Raw genomic sequence first — 18054 nt, 5'->3', positions numbered from 1 at the left:
GGCGGCATGTTTCTTTTTTTTATGTCATCCGTTGCTGAAATTAGAAACATAATCACAGAAATTATATGTTCTTCATAGACAAGGGCTGACTGTGTCCATTTGCACAGTGGTATCCAGCAACTTAAAGAGCTGGAACATTTCCTTTGGCCATGAGAGCCTCAATTAACTTTCAAGGGGTGACGAACAAGTCAGGTTCTGTGCATTTATCCTGGGGCAGAATTTATGTTTGAAAAATACATATAGGTGAAAGTAACAGATCTTCTTTTTTCATGTTAAGTTTGCAGAGCTGTGAGTCCCAGAGATCCCACTTTTTAAATGCTTTGTGTTTTAAAAGGAAAAACAGCAAATGTTTCACTTCAGGGTTTCTTGAGTTTTTAACTGTAGCTGGTTGAGGTGCCTTCTGGGTATCAAGATTGGATTGACATGAGAATTTCATATCTGCGCTATTTCAGCCAGCTGTTAGTGGGTTTCTCATTTCTCAAGCCAGTTGTGGGCTTGCATAGTGAAGGGTACCTTAGGCTTGATAGACGGCAGTAACACTTGTAGTTGGCCAGGGACCAGTGAATGTGAAATTATATAAACAAGAGCAGCATGTGATCTCCCTCCAGTGCTTAGTTGTCTTTCTGATGCTGTGGTCACATGGAGCAGGGAAAAAAGTAGCTGGCCTCACAAATGTATATTGTGCAAGACACGCATGTATTGTCTTTTTCTGTTGTTCCAATGAGTAGAAGGTTTAAAGCAGTATGCAGGGTTTATTAGCAATCAGGTACAGCAAATTGTGGAGTATGTATAAAACAGAAAAAAATGTTTTAAAAGAAGAATTGTTTGGTATCTGTCATATTATGTCTTTATTCAAGTTAATCTTCCAGTTCTCTGTAATACCTCGGATTAGCAAGAGATTTTAAGAATTTATTCTGACAGAACATCTCAAGATATCGGGTCATTCAGATGCCACGCTGATAGAAAATGTCATAAGGAGATGAGCAGATAAATGGATCTTAAGTAGGTTTAAATACAGTTTGGTAGAGTAAAGCAGTGTTAAATTTCACACTTGCCAGTAACCTGTCAAAATACAGGCTGCACTCATTTATGCTGTGATGACAAGGTAACAAATACCTTAAAACGAGTAACTATAGTGTATGCTGTCACAATACTGTTATACAATCTTTTAGTCTCCATATTTAGAGAGCAGAGAATCCATTGTTCAACAATATTCACAACATGTCTATATTATTGCAGTGGGAAATAAACAGAAATGGCAAAATATAATAAAATTATTATCCTTGATAAAATCCAGAAGATTTAATTTAAATTTCATTTGTTTAACAGAAATATTAAGAAATTAAAAATAAAATGACATAACTTACAATTTTCTCTGTTCTCCAACTATAAAGAAGCTATTTCAGAAGGTTGTGCTGGAATTCCTAGAATACAGAGACAGAGTTTAGAACTCATAGAAGTTTATATACAGTATATATATACAGTATGATATATGTAGGGGAACAAGTAATAGGTTTATTCCATGCTGAAAAAAAGAAGAAAGAGAACACAACGTTTCGGCCGTGGACACCTAAAGAAGGCTCCAAGGCCGAAACGTTGTGTTCTCTTTCTTCTTTTTTTCAGCATGGAATAAACCTATTACTTGTTCCCCTACATATATCATACTGTATATATATATTGTATATAAACTTCTAGACAAGATATGCAGGGTAAATTTGGCGTAACTTGTCTGGCTGAGGGAATTGGCATATTTTGTCTTTTTATTTTACAACATTCAGTTAAACGTTAGATGAAATATGAAGGCAGTTCCGTCAGGGAAACAAAGTTCTCTAGTTTAAATTCACAGCTAATTCTGACTTCTTTGTTATATATGTAGGATAGTATAACTTGTACATAAAGTCTGACAGTTCCAAAGGAAAGTCAAACAAGCCCTTTCTATATCTAAAGTGGCTGATCACTGTGAATGAGTGAGATTGTACTGTTTCAAGGCACTTAATCAGTTACAGGAGTGTAGTATTTCCATAGAAATTACTCAGTTAGAACTCATAAACCTTTGCAGCTCACAGGAAGCTGTTAGCATGAATGGTTCCAGTCCTAAATCAATCCCATTGAAGCTTTGAGGATGTCTGTTTCATTTAGCTAGTGAGCTGCTATACATCTGCAGATTTGATCTCTATTTATTTAACAAAGGATTTACAGAAATTCCAAAATCAATGATTCTTCACAGCTGACTGACATTGGAGGAGGTGTCTTCCATTCAGGACTCAGCACTCTAGAAGAACACTCTTGATGGGACATCTCTGAAAAGACTTGAAACTGCAAAAAATATCTGTGGCATCGTGTGTTACAGTAGATCAGAGTACCTCTAAATGTCAAAGGATGTGGTGGCAGATCACACTGCCAGACATTTTATCTGTCAACTGATTTTTCCTGACAAAAAAGTTATTCAATTAAGTGCAATTAAATTAAACATAAAGAGTTGCTTTGTTTTTTTTTTAATTTTTTCCTCACTGGTACACAGAATGTCTGTCCACTACTTTGGAAGCAATGGCGTTAATTAATTAATCCTGCATTTTCCTTCACGTAAGGAGAAACTTGCTCAATGAATGTGGTAGTCTTGTGAGACCAATTTAATTTGAAAAACCTTTCCTTTGTTTAGGTCTAGGGTTGCCTGAAAGAAAATCAGAAAGAAAGGGTTCTGCTTTACAGATGTTGCATTGTTTAGTTTTAGTTTTAAATCAGGGTTACAGTATCCCTGGATGGGCAGAAACTGCAGCTGTGAGCTCCCTTTTGTGGGTGAGCACACTTACTGTATGCCACCAAGGCATCTGCTATTTTTTGTAAAAATGATCCATTTGTTTTACAGTTGAATTTTGTTGGTTACAAGATCTTATCAAAGGTGAAAAAAAGTACTTGATCTCAGGCTTTACATCAGCAAAAGCTGGAATTCCAATAAGGATGTGTAGATTTTTTATATCCTTTGTATTTTTGTAACATTACACCAAATGCAATGAATAATAATAATTGCCAGCCAGCTAGATCACTCTGCATCCCACTGTAGCTCGGCCTGGCCAGAACCTGGATGGGAGACATCCTGGGAAAGCTAAGGTTGCTGCTGGAAGAGGTGACAGTGGGGCCAGCATGGGGAGCTCACCCTGTGGTCTGTGTGGGTCCTAATGCCCCAGTATAGTGACGGGGACACTATATTGTAAAAAGGCACCGTCCTTCGGATGAGACATAAAACCGAGGTCCTGATTCTCTGTGGTCATTAAAAATCCAAGGGCGTTTCTCGAGAAGAGTAGGGGTGTAATCCTGGTGTCCTGGCCAGATTTCCCATTGGCCCTTACCAATCATGGCCTCCTAATAATCCCCATCTCTGAACTGGCTTCATCTGTTCTTCTCCCCACTGAGAGCTAGTGTGTGGTGAGAGGATGGGGTGCTGCACAATGGTAATGGTGGAGGAAAGTGCTATATAGTCTAAGGAATCATTATTATTATTATTATTATTATTTTAAAAAAATATCACACGTTTTTAGGTAATTCCCTTAATATAAAAGACATTTAGATATTGAGTTGAATAGAATTCTCTCTTTTACAGCTGTCTTTTGGGGAGATATTGCCTTAGATGAAGAAGATTTAAAAATGTTTCAGATCGACAGAACAATAGACCTCACACAGCATACCAATGAACGACTTGGCCACACATCAGGTACGTATCTGAATTCTTTCATTAGAATCTGCTCAGAACAGCAAAGATGAAAAATTGTTATAAGAGTAGAATGTTTTTAACCTTTGAATTCAAACCTGTCAACTGTAAGGGTAATGAAAAACAACACAATCCCATATCATTTTTTCATTCTGTGTTTTAAATACCGTCACAGGTTTTATTTATTCAAAGCTGAATGTGTTGCTGCTTGTTATGTTATGCTTGTTACGTTTATCTGTAAAGGTTAATTGAGTCAGTTGGATGGATGGAAGTTTAGTGGGCAGCTGTGTGGCCTGACCAGTAAAGAAGTCATCATTGTTACCATCATGGATATGTTGAGCTAGACTTTCATATCATAATATTGATTAATGATGTTATAGTAATTAGTAATTATTACTTGCTGATATTTGAAAACTGATGTTGGGTAATATTTAAAGGCTGAGTGCTTCTTTTAGTGACCCTCATTATGATTGCATTATTATTCAGATTGACTCCATATATTGATGTTTGCATTGATATTCAGTTTTTCATACTGATATCTGAATGAAGGGATAATATGTTAACATTATCATATTTTAACTCATTCTTGTCTTAAACCCAGGCTGTGTTACACTGTCTTTAGAAATACTGTTCCCATGATATATATCACCTAAAGGGTACAGCTTAAATATGGAACAAATAAAGGTTTACTACATGCTGAAATGAGAAGAAAAGAGGCACAACGTTTCAGCTCTAGAGCTGTAGGGATATAAACACTTATAAATAGCTGGGAAAATAGTAGAGCTACATGATCACTGAATTGGCATGCCATTTTGGTTAATAAAACAAAAACAATTAAAGGCACCAGTACGATAGTATTTGAATGAAAATCTCCAATTTTAGTAGAAATACAGGGACAGAGCAATAACATATCGCAGTAACTTGTGCTTTCTAAACATGAAGCAGAATGCTCTGTTAAAGTTCAGACCTATGCCCAATAAGAGTACTTTGAATGCTTTATTAGTAAATGTGGCCGGGTCACCATCTTGGTGTATGCTAAAACATATTTTCTAAACTTGAGTTTTATCGTCCCACAAATGTTATCTTCCAAGTTTGGGACTGATTGGAGCATAGGAGAATCAGTGGGCTCTATTGTATGTGAAGGAAAAAAGAGAAAGGAAACTATAATACCTAAAAGCTTCGATCTAAACAATGGCGTGGAAGTCTAGTAACAGCATGTTCCTTGTGTGGGTCACAGCAATAGCCACATGCTGATGTAACAGCAACAAACTACAATCCACTTATATAAACGAGCAAATAGAAGTTATTTTTCTTTGTACCTTTCACCATGCTAGCTTCTTCTAGTTCCTTTGTAGCCCCCTTCACTGAAGCAGTGAGTCATACCTAATTAGATAAGCAATCTTTTTAATTTGTTTATGAAGCCTAAAGGTATAGGGTGTTCTCCAAAGAAAATAATTACAGATTACAAAGGTTATTATGCTTCTTCCAAATTTACATTAAGGGCACAGCCTTAAAAATGGTTTGTAGTCAAAACAGTAGAAATTAATTTCTGAATTAATCTTTGACTCACAATGCTCCTTTTAATGGTAGAAAAAGAAAACGAAAATTCTGAACTGAATTGCGAAAGGAAACGAACAGCCGCCAAATCCTTACCGTGGGGAAAAGTAACAAATACACACTGAGCAGGTAGAATAAATGAGTGAAATAATAATTAATAAACCACAAGATACTGGAAAGGATTTCCTTGCAGTTTAGGATTAAAGCTAAGGCATACAAAACTAAGTGTATCCCCATACCAAACAGAAAACACTCCTGATTAAAAAAAAAGACTGTATACCCATTTCTCATTTAATTACTAGGAAAATCTGAAAGCAAAGAAAATTAAAAAAATCATTGTTAATCATCAATCATTAAAGTGAGAACATGAAATAAAAAGGTTGGAATAAAACACAATACTTGGCTTTGGAAAAGAAACTGAAGTCGGGCAGTTTAGGCGGTGTTGCAATACAGTTTGAGTTCTGTCCAGTAACTAGAAAACATGTTATGTAATTTTAATATCTGAAAAATTGTGATGTTTCCAGTTATGAAGGATACGCATTACTGTAGCGGTTTAGGTGGATAAAGTAAAGATTTTCCCCCCAAAATAATATAAAACATCTATATTATAATCCATAATCCTGCTCATAGTAAATTATCTGCATCAATACAGATTCCTTTTGACACTGGAGGTTAAGAGGCCATAAAATTGAAAACTGAGGAATTTGTGTGGTAGAATTTAATTTAGGTCTAAAATCTTAGCATATGCAGAATTAATACAGATAAATATTTTGCATGAATCTTAATAAGTAAAATACTCAAACTAGCATTTAGGACAGGATTTTTAATTTGATTAAATCTTAGTCCAAATATTTACACCTGTGCAACTTTAATTGACCTGAGGCACCAAATATCTACTGTAACTATTAAAGTTAATAAATAGCACCATCATTCTTCATACCCCCTCTTAATTTTATTAAAGAATCATCATCATAACTTTTTAAGTACTGAAAAATAATGTAAGCGATATATTTTACGTTAGATTATTTTACTCATTCTAACAGTATATTCTATTTACTGTTATAATTACCTAATTTGTCCCCATTTTAGTCTGTTGATATACTAAATTAAGGTGCAGTGACATATTTAAAGCCACCCCTGGAAAAGCAGTAAGAACTCCTCAGCTCAAGCATACCTCTGTGTGTTATAAGATCTATGAGGCCCTCACATAAAAAAAAAAGCACAAGCCTATATAGCAGAACTCAGTTGCACAGAAGTGATATTACGCTGTCGAAAACCGAGATGAAGACAGGAGGTCGAAACTTTCAGTGTTGTAGTTCGCCACTGTATAAGGATAAGGCTGTGGGTGACCAAAACGGAATTCTGGCAGGGACAATGTAGAGCGTCACTCCTCACACATGGTCAGTGTTTTACGAATATAACAGAAAATTAAAAAAAGAGGATCTCATGCAGCCATTCCTTGAAAGAAATCTCGGTAGCTTCTTTCTGTACTTCAAATGAATGTTTTACATTGAGTCTGCAATGTGACACAAATATTAATAAAGCTGAAAACATTAAGGATATGGATATGAACAATGATTTTTCAAGTATTCTCTTTCCCCCATCAGTAACCAATTAAACAATTAATGTTGCTTTTAAATAATATAAATATTCTTCCATGAATTAATAGATTTAATTTCAGACATTTAGGGCTAGCTATAAACTGTTGTTACTTAGATATATGGGAAATACATTTTTCTCAAATTAAAAGGTTAAGAAAAGAGGAGAGGTAATTTCAACCAGTCTTACTGATTTGGTTCCAACTAGCTTATTAAGTGAAAAGCATCTTCAGGGCATTTCTTGAAGAATCCCAGAGATCAGTCCAGTGTGAGGTTTGCCCTTTCAGCAGTACTTTGTTTTCCTCAAATGCGCCTGTTATTCAGTTACATTCAAACGATACCTTGTATTCTTACAGCTTTCAGCTTTTGAAATAACGTGATATCAATTAAGATATCCTCTCCCCACTTCATATGTGGCATGAACTGGCTTAACTTGCTGTTCTGCAACATCAGGAAGCAGGCTTTTAAAATATGAAAATAAAGCAGAGAACTGAACAGCCATCTACTCCTAATATCAGCACTAAGACACTGGATATAGTGTAGCTACCACCTTGATTCTGGTTTATAGAGTTGTGTTTCGTCTCTGTTTCCCTCCTGGCTTTAACATTCCTTTCCTTCAGAGGACAGTTTGAAGAAAAGATAAATCCGGCATCAAGCCAGCAGTCCATGCGAGACATCAATAAAAGGGAAATGCAGTATTTCACGCCTCAGTTACTGGCTGACTCAGCCAACCTGGGAAGAACTTCAGCTGCCAATAATGGACCATCCTTATCCACCTCTCCGAATGCATTAAAATCGTTTAGGACTCCAGAGTGAAACTCCATGAAGTAGAAACAGAACAAAAAAAAAACCACAATGATGTTACACCAGGTCATGAAAGCCTAGCTGACAAGTTCCTCAAGTACCTTAAAGGCAGAAATCCAAGTTTTTTTTTCCCTTGGGTGGTGCACATACAATAGTTTCCAATTTACAATTTCTAATGAGAATCAGAAATTTATTAACTGTTGAAACAGGGCAACCCAAACACATGCTGCTGTATGGAGAGAATAGTGGTGTTTAGTCATACAAACGTAAGAAATGATCCAAATGAAATTGAAACTATCTGACCCATCTTGCTTCTTTACAAGTTTAGTAGCTAGTCTAAAATTTCATCCAGCCATTTCCTCAAGGAGCCCAAAGTCTGGGCCTCAACCATCTGGCTGGGGATCCTTTTTCAGATGAAACAGTCTTTTTGTTGCAGAACTGTGAAAGATGCTTTGCATCGCTTTTTGCCTCCATAGAAATATTCCTTTTTCTGGAATGAGTATTACTAGTAGATTTTTCCAGCTGCACCTGTAGCTCTGTATACTGTTTATCTTTTACTCTCATGCCCTTATAAGACCATGGGCAAAAACACTTGAACTATAGTTTTATAAAAAGACAATAAAAGATAATATTATCCATTGAACCCATGGTAAGCAAATAATACAATCACAACGTGCTTCATTTTAAAAATTTTTCATAAATTAATCTTCTTTCCATTTCAGATCAAAGCACCTCACACAAGACCTCCGATATTTATATTAAGAGAGGCAGCTAAAGATTTTGGAGTATGTTGTTTAATTAATCACTTTTTGTAATAAATGAGAAATTCATGGGCAGTAAGGCGGCACAGAGGTTAGTCATGCGAGTTAGCTTTTGGTGTGCGTCAGTGCTTAAATGTGTAAAACTGCAATACAATTGCTTGGATTTGGTGCAGATACCAGTAGAAACAGAGTCATACCGAGAAGCTTCCCAGATTTGCAACCAGGACAAGGTGCATCATTTATTGCTGTTTAAAACCCCATCTCTGCATCCACACTGATGTATCTGACAACTTACAAAGATAATAAATATAAAAACAGTTTAATGACAAGGGGATCTCACATACATCATGTGGCAAAAGTTTTGACAGTATTCATATTCAGTTCATCAGTAACATGTTATATACATATTTGGGAAAAAAATACAGTTATTAGACGATACAGCTTGAAAATTAGGAACAATGAAATGTCTCACACAGCTTTATAGATATGGTGCATAGTCTGGGTGACTAGTAGTGTACAGTTATTTGGCTAAATAAATTCAAGACAGAGATAAATGAATCGTCCAATACGTATTGATCCACACTACTGAAGAGGAAGGTGGGAACAAATAAATGGGACATTTTTCCAGACCCCGTTGCATATTGAACATTTGTAAAATGTAATGCTTTATTATGCACACCTACTGTATTGTACTCTCTTGAGGAATGTTTTAATGTACAAAATACAATTTAAAAAATGTATATAATATTTTTCTTTTTACTGAATTAATCTCTTCCTGAGGTTAAAGAATGTTGATACCAATTTTGTTTACCTTTTTAATAAAATGTATGCAGCTATCTTTTTAACATCTTTTTATCCTTTTCTTTCAAGGTGGCTTAGGAGAGCATGAAATATTTAAGAAAAAAGGGAAACTCTATCAGCTTATAGACAGGATAAGAAGATTAAACAATGGTATGTACTTCAACTATTTCAAAAACACGGAAAGTCTAACATTGTGTTGAAGCAATTAAACCTTAATATTCAGAATTTTAGATTTGTTATCTTTGCTTAATATGATACTGTCATTTGCAAAAGTGCTGACTTTTGCTGACTTCAATATATACGTATACTATAGTAACGTATTAATACATTAAAATAACATTATGTTTTATTTATTGTTTCAAAAATGTTACATCCCACAATCCTACGGTTTGTCCCCCGTGTTTTTCTTAAGTCTAAATTTCCTGTGTGATTTCCGCAGTACAGGGTAAAGTTTGCCTTGATCAATTCAACGGGTTTCAATTTAAAAAAAAGTAATGATCTTTTTCTGATTGCAAACAATACAAGAGACGACGAAAGTATTTCTCAATTGCTGTTTAGACAGTGGACGAAAAAACACCTCCAGGGAAACAGGGAACAAAAAATCTCCAGGGAAAAATGAGAAAAGCCGAGTTCCTAGAGCTGCCACTTCAAGACCTGAGAGAATATGGCCTGGAGGCGTCATTCCATATGTTATTGGAGGCAATTTCACTGGTGAGATATTCTGCTTTTGCTTACTTAGAGGTTAAACATCTAATTGCAGAACACAAACAAGGAATATCTTATTCTAATGATAAAATGATTCCTAAAATAAGTTCTTGATTTGGTCACTTTAGACCATTCCATATTATGCGTTTTAAATAGCTGGCTCTAGTTACCTGGAGACCAGGGTCCTTGCAGATACATGCAGAAAACCAGAATTCTAGCACTGCAATCCTGGCCTCAGGCCTGCTTTGGAATCATTCCTCGTAAATGGGGATAGAGCAGTTCGCTCTGACAGTTCATATTAACATGTCCAATTCATTTCTGAGTAGAGCTGGATGAAATGTGAATAAACTAATCCACACTTCAGTTATGGCATGAATAAATTTAGTAAGTGCGCAACACAAGCAAATTTGTAGTATAAGACAGCTATTTTTTCATTTCTTGATAAAATACGATAGTCCTTTTTTCCCCCTATATGGGAAATCACAGTAAATGATATAGATGTGTGCCAGTACATTTTAGCAATCTAATCCCATTTCCTAGAAATTATTCTTTGATGTATCTGCTATGTTACTGTATAGGTCTGCATTTGAGGAGAACAAAGATATAGAGGTTGAATATTACAAATAAAATCATTGCCAGATGCGCACACACTGAGGATATAACTGAGGATATATTTTATATTTTGGAATTTGACATTGGCATCTCTTGGAATGAACATTCTGACATCATGATGCCATCATCTACAGAGGTTTACTGTAGTAGAGTCTAGTGCACTGCGGTTACATTTCTGTCTGACATGCCAAAGGACTTGTTTGAAACATCCTGAAACAAATGTTTTTTTTTAATCATTTAAACGTTGTTCACAATGTCAAAATCTCGTTTTAGTTTTTAGTTATTTATTTGTGCACTGCAGTTCAATCTTCCCCTAAAACTACATTAATTACAGGTAATTTGATATTGGGGATAGATAAATCAATCTATTATTTTGGAAAAACTTTAAGAATGTCCAGGGATATTGGCCAGAGAAGAGAAATCAATCATATTTATGTTCTTACATGGAATTTACAAAACAGTACTTAAAATTAATTAATGATTAAAATCATGTAATACGACAGATTATGTTTTTTATTCGGCAAGCTAAGAAAAACTGTTTTTAAAATATTTTGCAGAATTCTACTAAGATGTTCTACTATACAAAAATACATGTATTTTAATTTTATTTCCCCCTTTCTTTATTAACTAGTTAACTGGTAAAAGAGACAATTGAAGCTAAAGGACATCTTTTTTAAGTTGTCTGCCTGTCAGAGTAGTAAAGAATATATTTTTTGGTTTCTCATTATGTGTGTAAATGAAACAATTGTTGACATTTCTCATAAATAGGTAAAATAGTATAATGCTAATTGATAAGGTAGAATTAAATGCTAATCTATTATTTGCTAGACGGTGTGAAATTCTGTCATATTATGATGGTTTTGTACTAATACAGGCTCTCAGTCTATGTTTAAAAGTTTGATGAATGTTAAGTTTGGATGTCATAGTGAGGAATGTGGCTCAGATTTTTTACTGTTCTAATTAGTGTTCTGATTTCTTCAGGCAGTCAGCGAGCTATGTTCAAACAGGCCATGAGACATTGGGAGAAACACACTTGTGTTACTTTCATTGAGCGGACTGACGAGGAGAGTTACATTGTCTTCACATATAGGCCCTGTGGGTAAGTTTGGTGTGATCTGAAGAGGAAAAAATGTATTCCATTTGCACCGTGAGCTGCTCTCTGTGTCTTTGTAAAGTCATTAAGCAGGCCAGGTAATCAGGTTACTGAGAGGCAGTGCTTTTGCAGATTAAAATCTTTGCTTTTCAGCACACAGACATTTCTGTAATTGAAACCATTGAGATATCTGTAAAGTGACCTTCTGCTATATAGACTTTTAATGATAGACCCAGGGTTTAATAATCTATTTAAATGTAAATTTATATTATATAAAAGAAAGACATTTTTTCAGATAGCCCTTTGAACATATGCTACTTTTCAAAGAAGCTCTGCTTCTCTAATCCAGACTTAATTACCATGGAGGTGGGCTAGTTGTGTTTAGAGCTCTTCTTCCTTATTTATGGAGATAGACTGAGTACACAGAAAGACACCCATAGTTTGTTGTTGGGTGAAGATGGCCATTCTAATAGATTTGTGAACCTTTATTTTTAATTGCTGACCCCCATAGCCACAGAATAAGATTATGAAAATAATACAAATATTTCTGCCTTTCCCTTTGGTAGGTTATTGATTTTTGATCCATACTTGAAGTTTGATACTTGAAGCTTTTAATTTCTATTGCTGCGTTAGTAAAATGATTTAAAGACATTTTCAGCCAGGTCAGAAGATGATTTGTAATAAAAAAGACTGAGCAAAAAGCAAATATTTTTTCATCACTCTTCAAAGGAATCTATGTAGTACTACAGTCAAAAGTGAGAATTCCAGCTAACAGAGAGGAAATGCCACATGTACATGAAACCCTTTCCTTATAAAAAGATTCAGTTCACCTAACTAAAAAAAACTCATCAGCATGTTTAAATGGCTACTCTCTTTCCACTAGCGTGTTGAATACCCAGTATTCAAACTGTGTTCCAGCCATACACAGAGCACTTTTAGAAGGTTGATGCTTAGATGGTCCTCCAATAATAGTAATACATAATACGCAATAAGCAATTTAATTACAAATTTGAAATATAATACACAGTGGTGCAGTGGTGAGCATTTCTGCCTCGCAGCACTAGGGCCCTAGGTTCAATTCCAGCACAATTACTGTACATGGAGTTTGTGTGTTCACCCCGTGTTTGCATGGGTTTCCTCTCACAGGCCAAGGACATACTGTACTGGTTAGTTGGCTGGCTTCTGGGAAAAGTGGTGTGCATGTTTGTGTCTGGGTGCATCCTACCTTGTGCCTGTTGCTTGCCAGGATAGGCTTCAGTTTCCCTACTGCCTTGTATGCATAAAGTTTTTATAAAAATGGATGGAAGTATTATACTGAATCTACTGGAATATATTACATCGCAATTTAAGTGTACTAGATCAGGACTGATAGTGATGTATGGCCATATTGGTTTAATCAGAAACCTTTTGATCGGTATATATTTTCAATTCCAAAGAATTGCCAGGCAAGCACTTGGTGTGAAATCTAAAGCTTTTTCTTCACAAAACGTGTAGTAATGAAATGGTTTACTACTGATCTACATTTATTTATATCACATCTTGTGCAACATCTTGTAAAAACTTTGAAATGGGCTCTTTCACATGGACTTGATTTCCAATATCGTAATGTACAGTCTCATAAGCGACTGAAATTAAAGTAACTTCAAAATAATAATGTAGGAGATAGTGCCCACCACCTTTATGAAACTCATTGCAATATACTAAGCTTCCTGAGCTATCATTGACAATTCAGAACAGATTAGGGAGAATTAATCTTACATATAAATAGATACCACCCTAAACTAGTGTCTGTAGCAATGGAGATTATGTGGATCAGTAATCTTAGGCAATGCTTTCCTCAGGAGTGCAGGCAGAGTTCACTTTCAAAATGGCCTTAAGGGTGGCAAACAAGCAATTATCAGCTGAGGGAGGTTTTGCTATATTACAAAATAAACTTTAGTGGAAATCTGTTAAAAGAAAGCAGATGAGGAATTCAAAGTGTGATGTCATTTAGATGTTAATGTGCTCTCAAACTCAAAGGGTGATAATTTGCTTCAATATTTAAATTGTGACTTTCAAGAATTGTGTCCTTTTTAAAATAAAATATTTGGTATTGTTAATTATTTTCTTAGTGACTCAGTGTTATTTCATTTTGCTGTGCTGTTTAGATCCTTAACACAACTGGTCTCTAGCAAAGTCTCATGAGAGATCGCTTTTTTTATGCCATGAATATTCAAAGCAAGACCATGTAAAATGTGCCTGGCAAGCAGTCAAGAAACAATTGCTTTTCTTAGCTTTTCACCATAAGACTACCACTGAAATTTAAAGTGATTGGACCTGCTTCACTTTGAAGGTTTCTATAAGCAAAAATGCCAGTCTAATGGGTCGGAATTTGGTCACAGGAACTATGGCTCCAAGAAGGTATGCAGAAAAATAACCTCTCCTGTCTTTGCCTGGCAGATGCTGTTCCTATGTAGGGCGACGAGGAAATGGTCCACAAGCCATCTCCATTGGCAAGAACTGTGACAAGTTTGGGATTGTCGTTCACGAACTGGGACATGTGATAGGCTTTTGGCATGAGCATACAAGACCAGACCGAGATGATCATGTGACCATTATAAGAGAAAATATCCAGCCAGGTGAGATCCCACAAATGTACCCGCTCTGAGCAACTTTTAATTATTTTGAACACTTTGTGTAGACCTTTTGTCGGAACTAATTATTGTACCAATTACCATACTCCTAAAATTGAAACCAGATTATTTTTCAACAAGTAAACACTTCACCTTTTAAGACTATTTGTCTTTTCTTCAGTTATCGGGAATATTACAAATAATGTTTTTTGCTAGTTTTGTGTTTTTGCAACTATTTAAGATTTATTTTGCAATTATTCTTCCCTGCTCTCTTTTGCAAGTAATTCATCATAGTCATAGGCAATATACCAAGACGTTTTACTTGTACTTTAGATCTTAGAAGTTTTGCTAACATTTCAGTTTCCACTGCATGGCTCACTGTAGTAAATCGACTGAAATTACCTCTGATCTGAGGATACAAACTTAGAAGTGAATAAACATTTGCACTGAAAATCCAGTGATAATTTATGAGCCTGAAAAAAGAGCATATTCATCATATAGGAACAAGTAATAGGTTTATTTCATGCTGAAAAGAGAGGAGCGAAAACACAACGTTTCATCCGTGGAGGCTTCTTAAGGGCTCACACCTGAAGGAGGCTCCACAGCCGAAACGTGTTTTCTTTCATCTCTTTTCAGGATGGAATAAACCTATTACTTATTATATAGTTCGTTATGTTATATAGTGCATTACAAAATAGAATTAATGAAAAATATTTAATGACAAATAAATCACCAGCTCTAAATAATCAGCAGAAACACTATTGCAATTGTAGGAAAAGTTTTAAAATTAACAAATTTATTCTCAGTCTTACATACACATTTCTAACTTTTTGGAGATATTTTCTCGGATTTTATCCTCACATTGACTGGATTGCCCTGCTTCAAAGCATCATTGTTTGCAATTCCTTTCAGGTCAGGAATACAATTTTCTAAAGATGGAACCTGGAGAAGTGAATTCTCTTGGAGAATCGTATGACTTTGACAGCATTATGCACTATGCCAGGAACACCTTTTCAAGGTTGGAGTCTAAGGTTACCCATCTATGAGTTTTCGTTTGAATTATTTTATTTTGTGTGTGTGTGTGTGGGGGGGTGTGTGCTTGCTTGAATTCTGTTGAATAAGGTCATCCATAATATAGTAGGAGAATGTTTTCCTGTTAGTAGGCTCTGATCTGCTGCGTAGCAGGGCTGCCTGCACAAAGTGATGCCACACATCATTCTGGTGAGTGCTGGACTTCAATGAAGAATAAAGTGTGTTCCATACTGTATGTAGAGATCTGGAGTCCTTTAGAATGAAAAGTTTGATTTTAACGCAAGGAACTCGCATTAAATGTGGTGATTATTTATTAATTTGTGTGGTGAAATATTTAATGCATTTCAAGATTTATTCAAAAATATTTTTTTCTGTTAATATGGGTATGATCTTAGCTAATGTTACTGGTCCTTCTAAGAAAAATGAAATTTTCTATGAATTAGAAATACATAAATGGAGATACACAAGTCATTAAAAGTAAGACAAGATGTACATCTTTCATTCCCACTTTGCACCAGATTGCAGATACTGTCTTGTGTCATTCTTTTCCATTTGTAAAGCTTGAACAAGAGAGTGTCTTTCACTGTTCTCCAAGTCCTGTGTGCCTACATGGTGTGTGCAGTGGGGCTTAGGACTGGCGTGCAGGTCATTCGTGGTGTAGGGGTCACTGCATTTCACAAGAAAGATTTTATCACACTAGAAGCCATTGCTTTAACAACAGCACGAGGATATGCCTTTTCCTGCTAGAATGCTTGCAGTTCAGGATGAGGAAGTACACAGGAAGTGCAGCAAGTAAGGTCCCATAACGTGATCAATGTAGTGCAGTGCTCTCAGACTGCCATTAATCACAGTGAGTGGAGCTCTGTAACAACAAGACACCCCTCTCCAAAGTATTAAACTTGGTCTTCCCCATCAGTCTTAATGAGGTGTCACGGTTCTTGATCTTAGTGATTGTGGCCTGTCACTAATGGATTGTGCTTAGCTGTAACGTCTTGTCAGGTTAGAAACGTTTGGCAATGAATACCCCAGCTGGTGAGCAACAGTGCCCTGACTTAGTTAATCAGTGTTGCTCCCTTGATTTGCAAGGCAGATTGGTTCCATTTTGTGTTATTTTTTCCTGAATTCTTCAAAGCTTGACATTCAAGAAGATAAATCAGTTCAACCCTGCCCCATTGAATCTTTCACTAATGAGCTGTCATAATGCTTATTCAGTCAAACAGCTGAAAAAAGGCTCCACAGCCTTCTTCACAGAAGCTTTTTCTTCTTTCTTAAGAGCTTTTCCAAAAAAGAGGGGTGTTTTCAGTGTCCTGTTCTGGTTTGATTTTTTTTCTTGTTTTAAGTATATGTGGTTTTCATTTTACATCCCAGTGTAGAATTAACCTGTATTTGTCCCTTTACAGCATGGACACGGACACTGCTCTTTTTTCTCTGACGTACATGAAAGATCTTGGGGAAAGGGAGAGAAGTCATATTGTATCTATATTTCATCTATATTATAGTTTCATATTTCCTGCGGTTACATGAGACAATCAAAATGGCAAGGATGTTTAAGTTTAAAATACAATTGTGCACCATACATTTTTGTATTCATAGAAATGTGTTTCAGATAGAATATTTAAAATTCTGTTTTTGACTACATTTTCAAAAGCTCTGGGCCTTTCACTTTTCCTTTATAGAGAAAAGCAAGGAGATTTACCAACAAGAGGATGATATTCGACCCTCTGTACTTAGAATTTGTGCAGCTTATTGAGGTGTTGATCTTATCCACCCATTTCTTAAAGCATTTCAGACAACTGGTGTCAGCAATAAGGTGTGCCAGATTGTTTCAGCCAATTGTCACCCTGTTCTCAGGCTTGTCCATATACAGTATGCTCTTGAGCTCTTGTTTCATTACTGAGCATGGGAATCCAATGATAATGAATTACTTCATTTGCATTAAAACTTCATTTTGAAAATCAAGTCCGCTGATAATCTCCTCTGTCGGTACTACATAATACAGTTCTTTTACCTCTCGTTTACCTTTTACAATAGAGAAGTACTCGTGGTCACTTTTTCATTAACTCTTTCTATAGGAGCAATTCACTGTAATGTGATGACAACAACTGTACACAATTCTTTTTATGTAATTGTTTAGTTTATATATAGTTTGTAATCTGTCTGGCATTACTTTGCTATTGTGTTCAGGATCTAAGAGTGTATACATGTAGGTTTTTTCTGTTTTCTAGGGGCATGTTTCTGGACACAATTCTTCCATCCCGTGATGATAATGGAATAAGACCAGCAATTGGCCAGCGCACAAGATTAAGCAAAGGAGACATTGCACAGGCAAGAAAGCTGTATAGATGTCCAGGTACTGCCAAGCACACAACTGACAAAAACTGTGTCAATAAGCTACTTAATGTCAACTTTGACTTTACCTTTTCAGCCCCCTTAAAACATAAGCTACTTGTTAAAGCTGCTGATTCTTTGAAATCCTTCACAGGGCACTGAAATAATTGTCAGTGGCCTGGCTTCAGTCCCGCCTTTTACAAACTCTCCCATTGCAGAAGCTTTTTTCTTTTTTGACCCATTCAAACATGTACACTGTAGTAATGCACTTAAAAGGCTGCTTCCAGACATTAACAAAACGATAGGAACTACTCTTATACCCAAACCTGAATGCTGCAAATGTACATGTGTATTATGTAAGTGTTCTACTTTCATTGAAGAGAAGATGTCTAAGTGTTCTGAGGCATTGTGTTATGATGGCACATTGATCTCCTCTTAGAATCCT

At 35.8% G+C, this 18054-nt stretch overlaps 1 protein-coding gene across 4 annotated transcripts in view; it reads left to right on the top strand.

Annotated features, from left to right (window-relative positions):
• Positions 1-18054, top strand: part of tll1 (tolloid-like 1) — a 95917-nt gene that overhangs the window by 37085 nt on the left and 40778 nt on the right. For all 4 annotated transcript variants that reach the window (XM_015344358.2, XM_015344359.2, XM_015344361.2 and 1 more), the window contains 7 exons: positions 3599-3709; positions 9297-9377; positions 9786-9938; positions 11526-11643; positions 14077-14255; positions 15162-15267; positions 17507-17631. In XM_015344358.2, the coding sequence (XP_015199844.1) occupies positions 3599-3709; positions 9297-9377; positions 9786-9938; positions 11526-11643; positions 14077-14255; positions 15162-15267; positions 17507-17631 (873 nt within the window). The remainder of the gene's footprint in view (positions 1-3598; positions 3710-9296; positions 9378-9785; positions 9939-11525; positions 11644-14076; positions 14256-15161; positions 15268-17506; positions 17632-18054) is intronic.

This window comes from Lepisosteus oculatus, chromosome 1 (genome assembly GCF_040954835.1).
Source record: "Lepisosteus oculatus isolate fLepOcu1 chromosome 1, fLepOcu1.hap2, whole genome shotgun sequence".
Classification (NCBI taxonomy): domain Eukaryota; kingdom Metazoa; phylum Chordata; class Actinopteri; order Semionotiformes; family Lepisosteidae; genus Lepisosteus; species Lepisosteus oculatus.
This window is presented reverse-complemented; position numbering and strand designations above follow the sequence as displayed.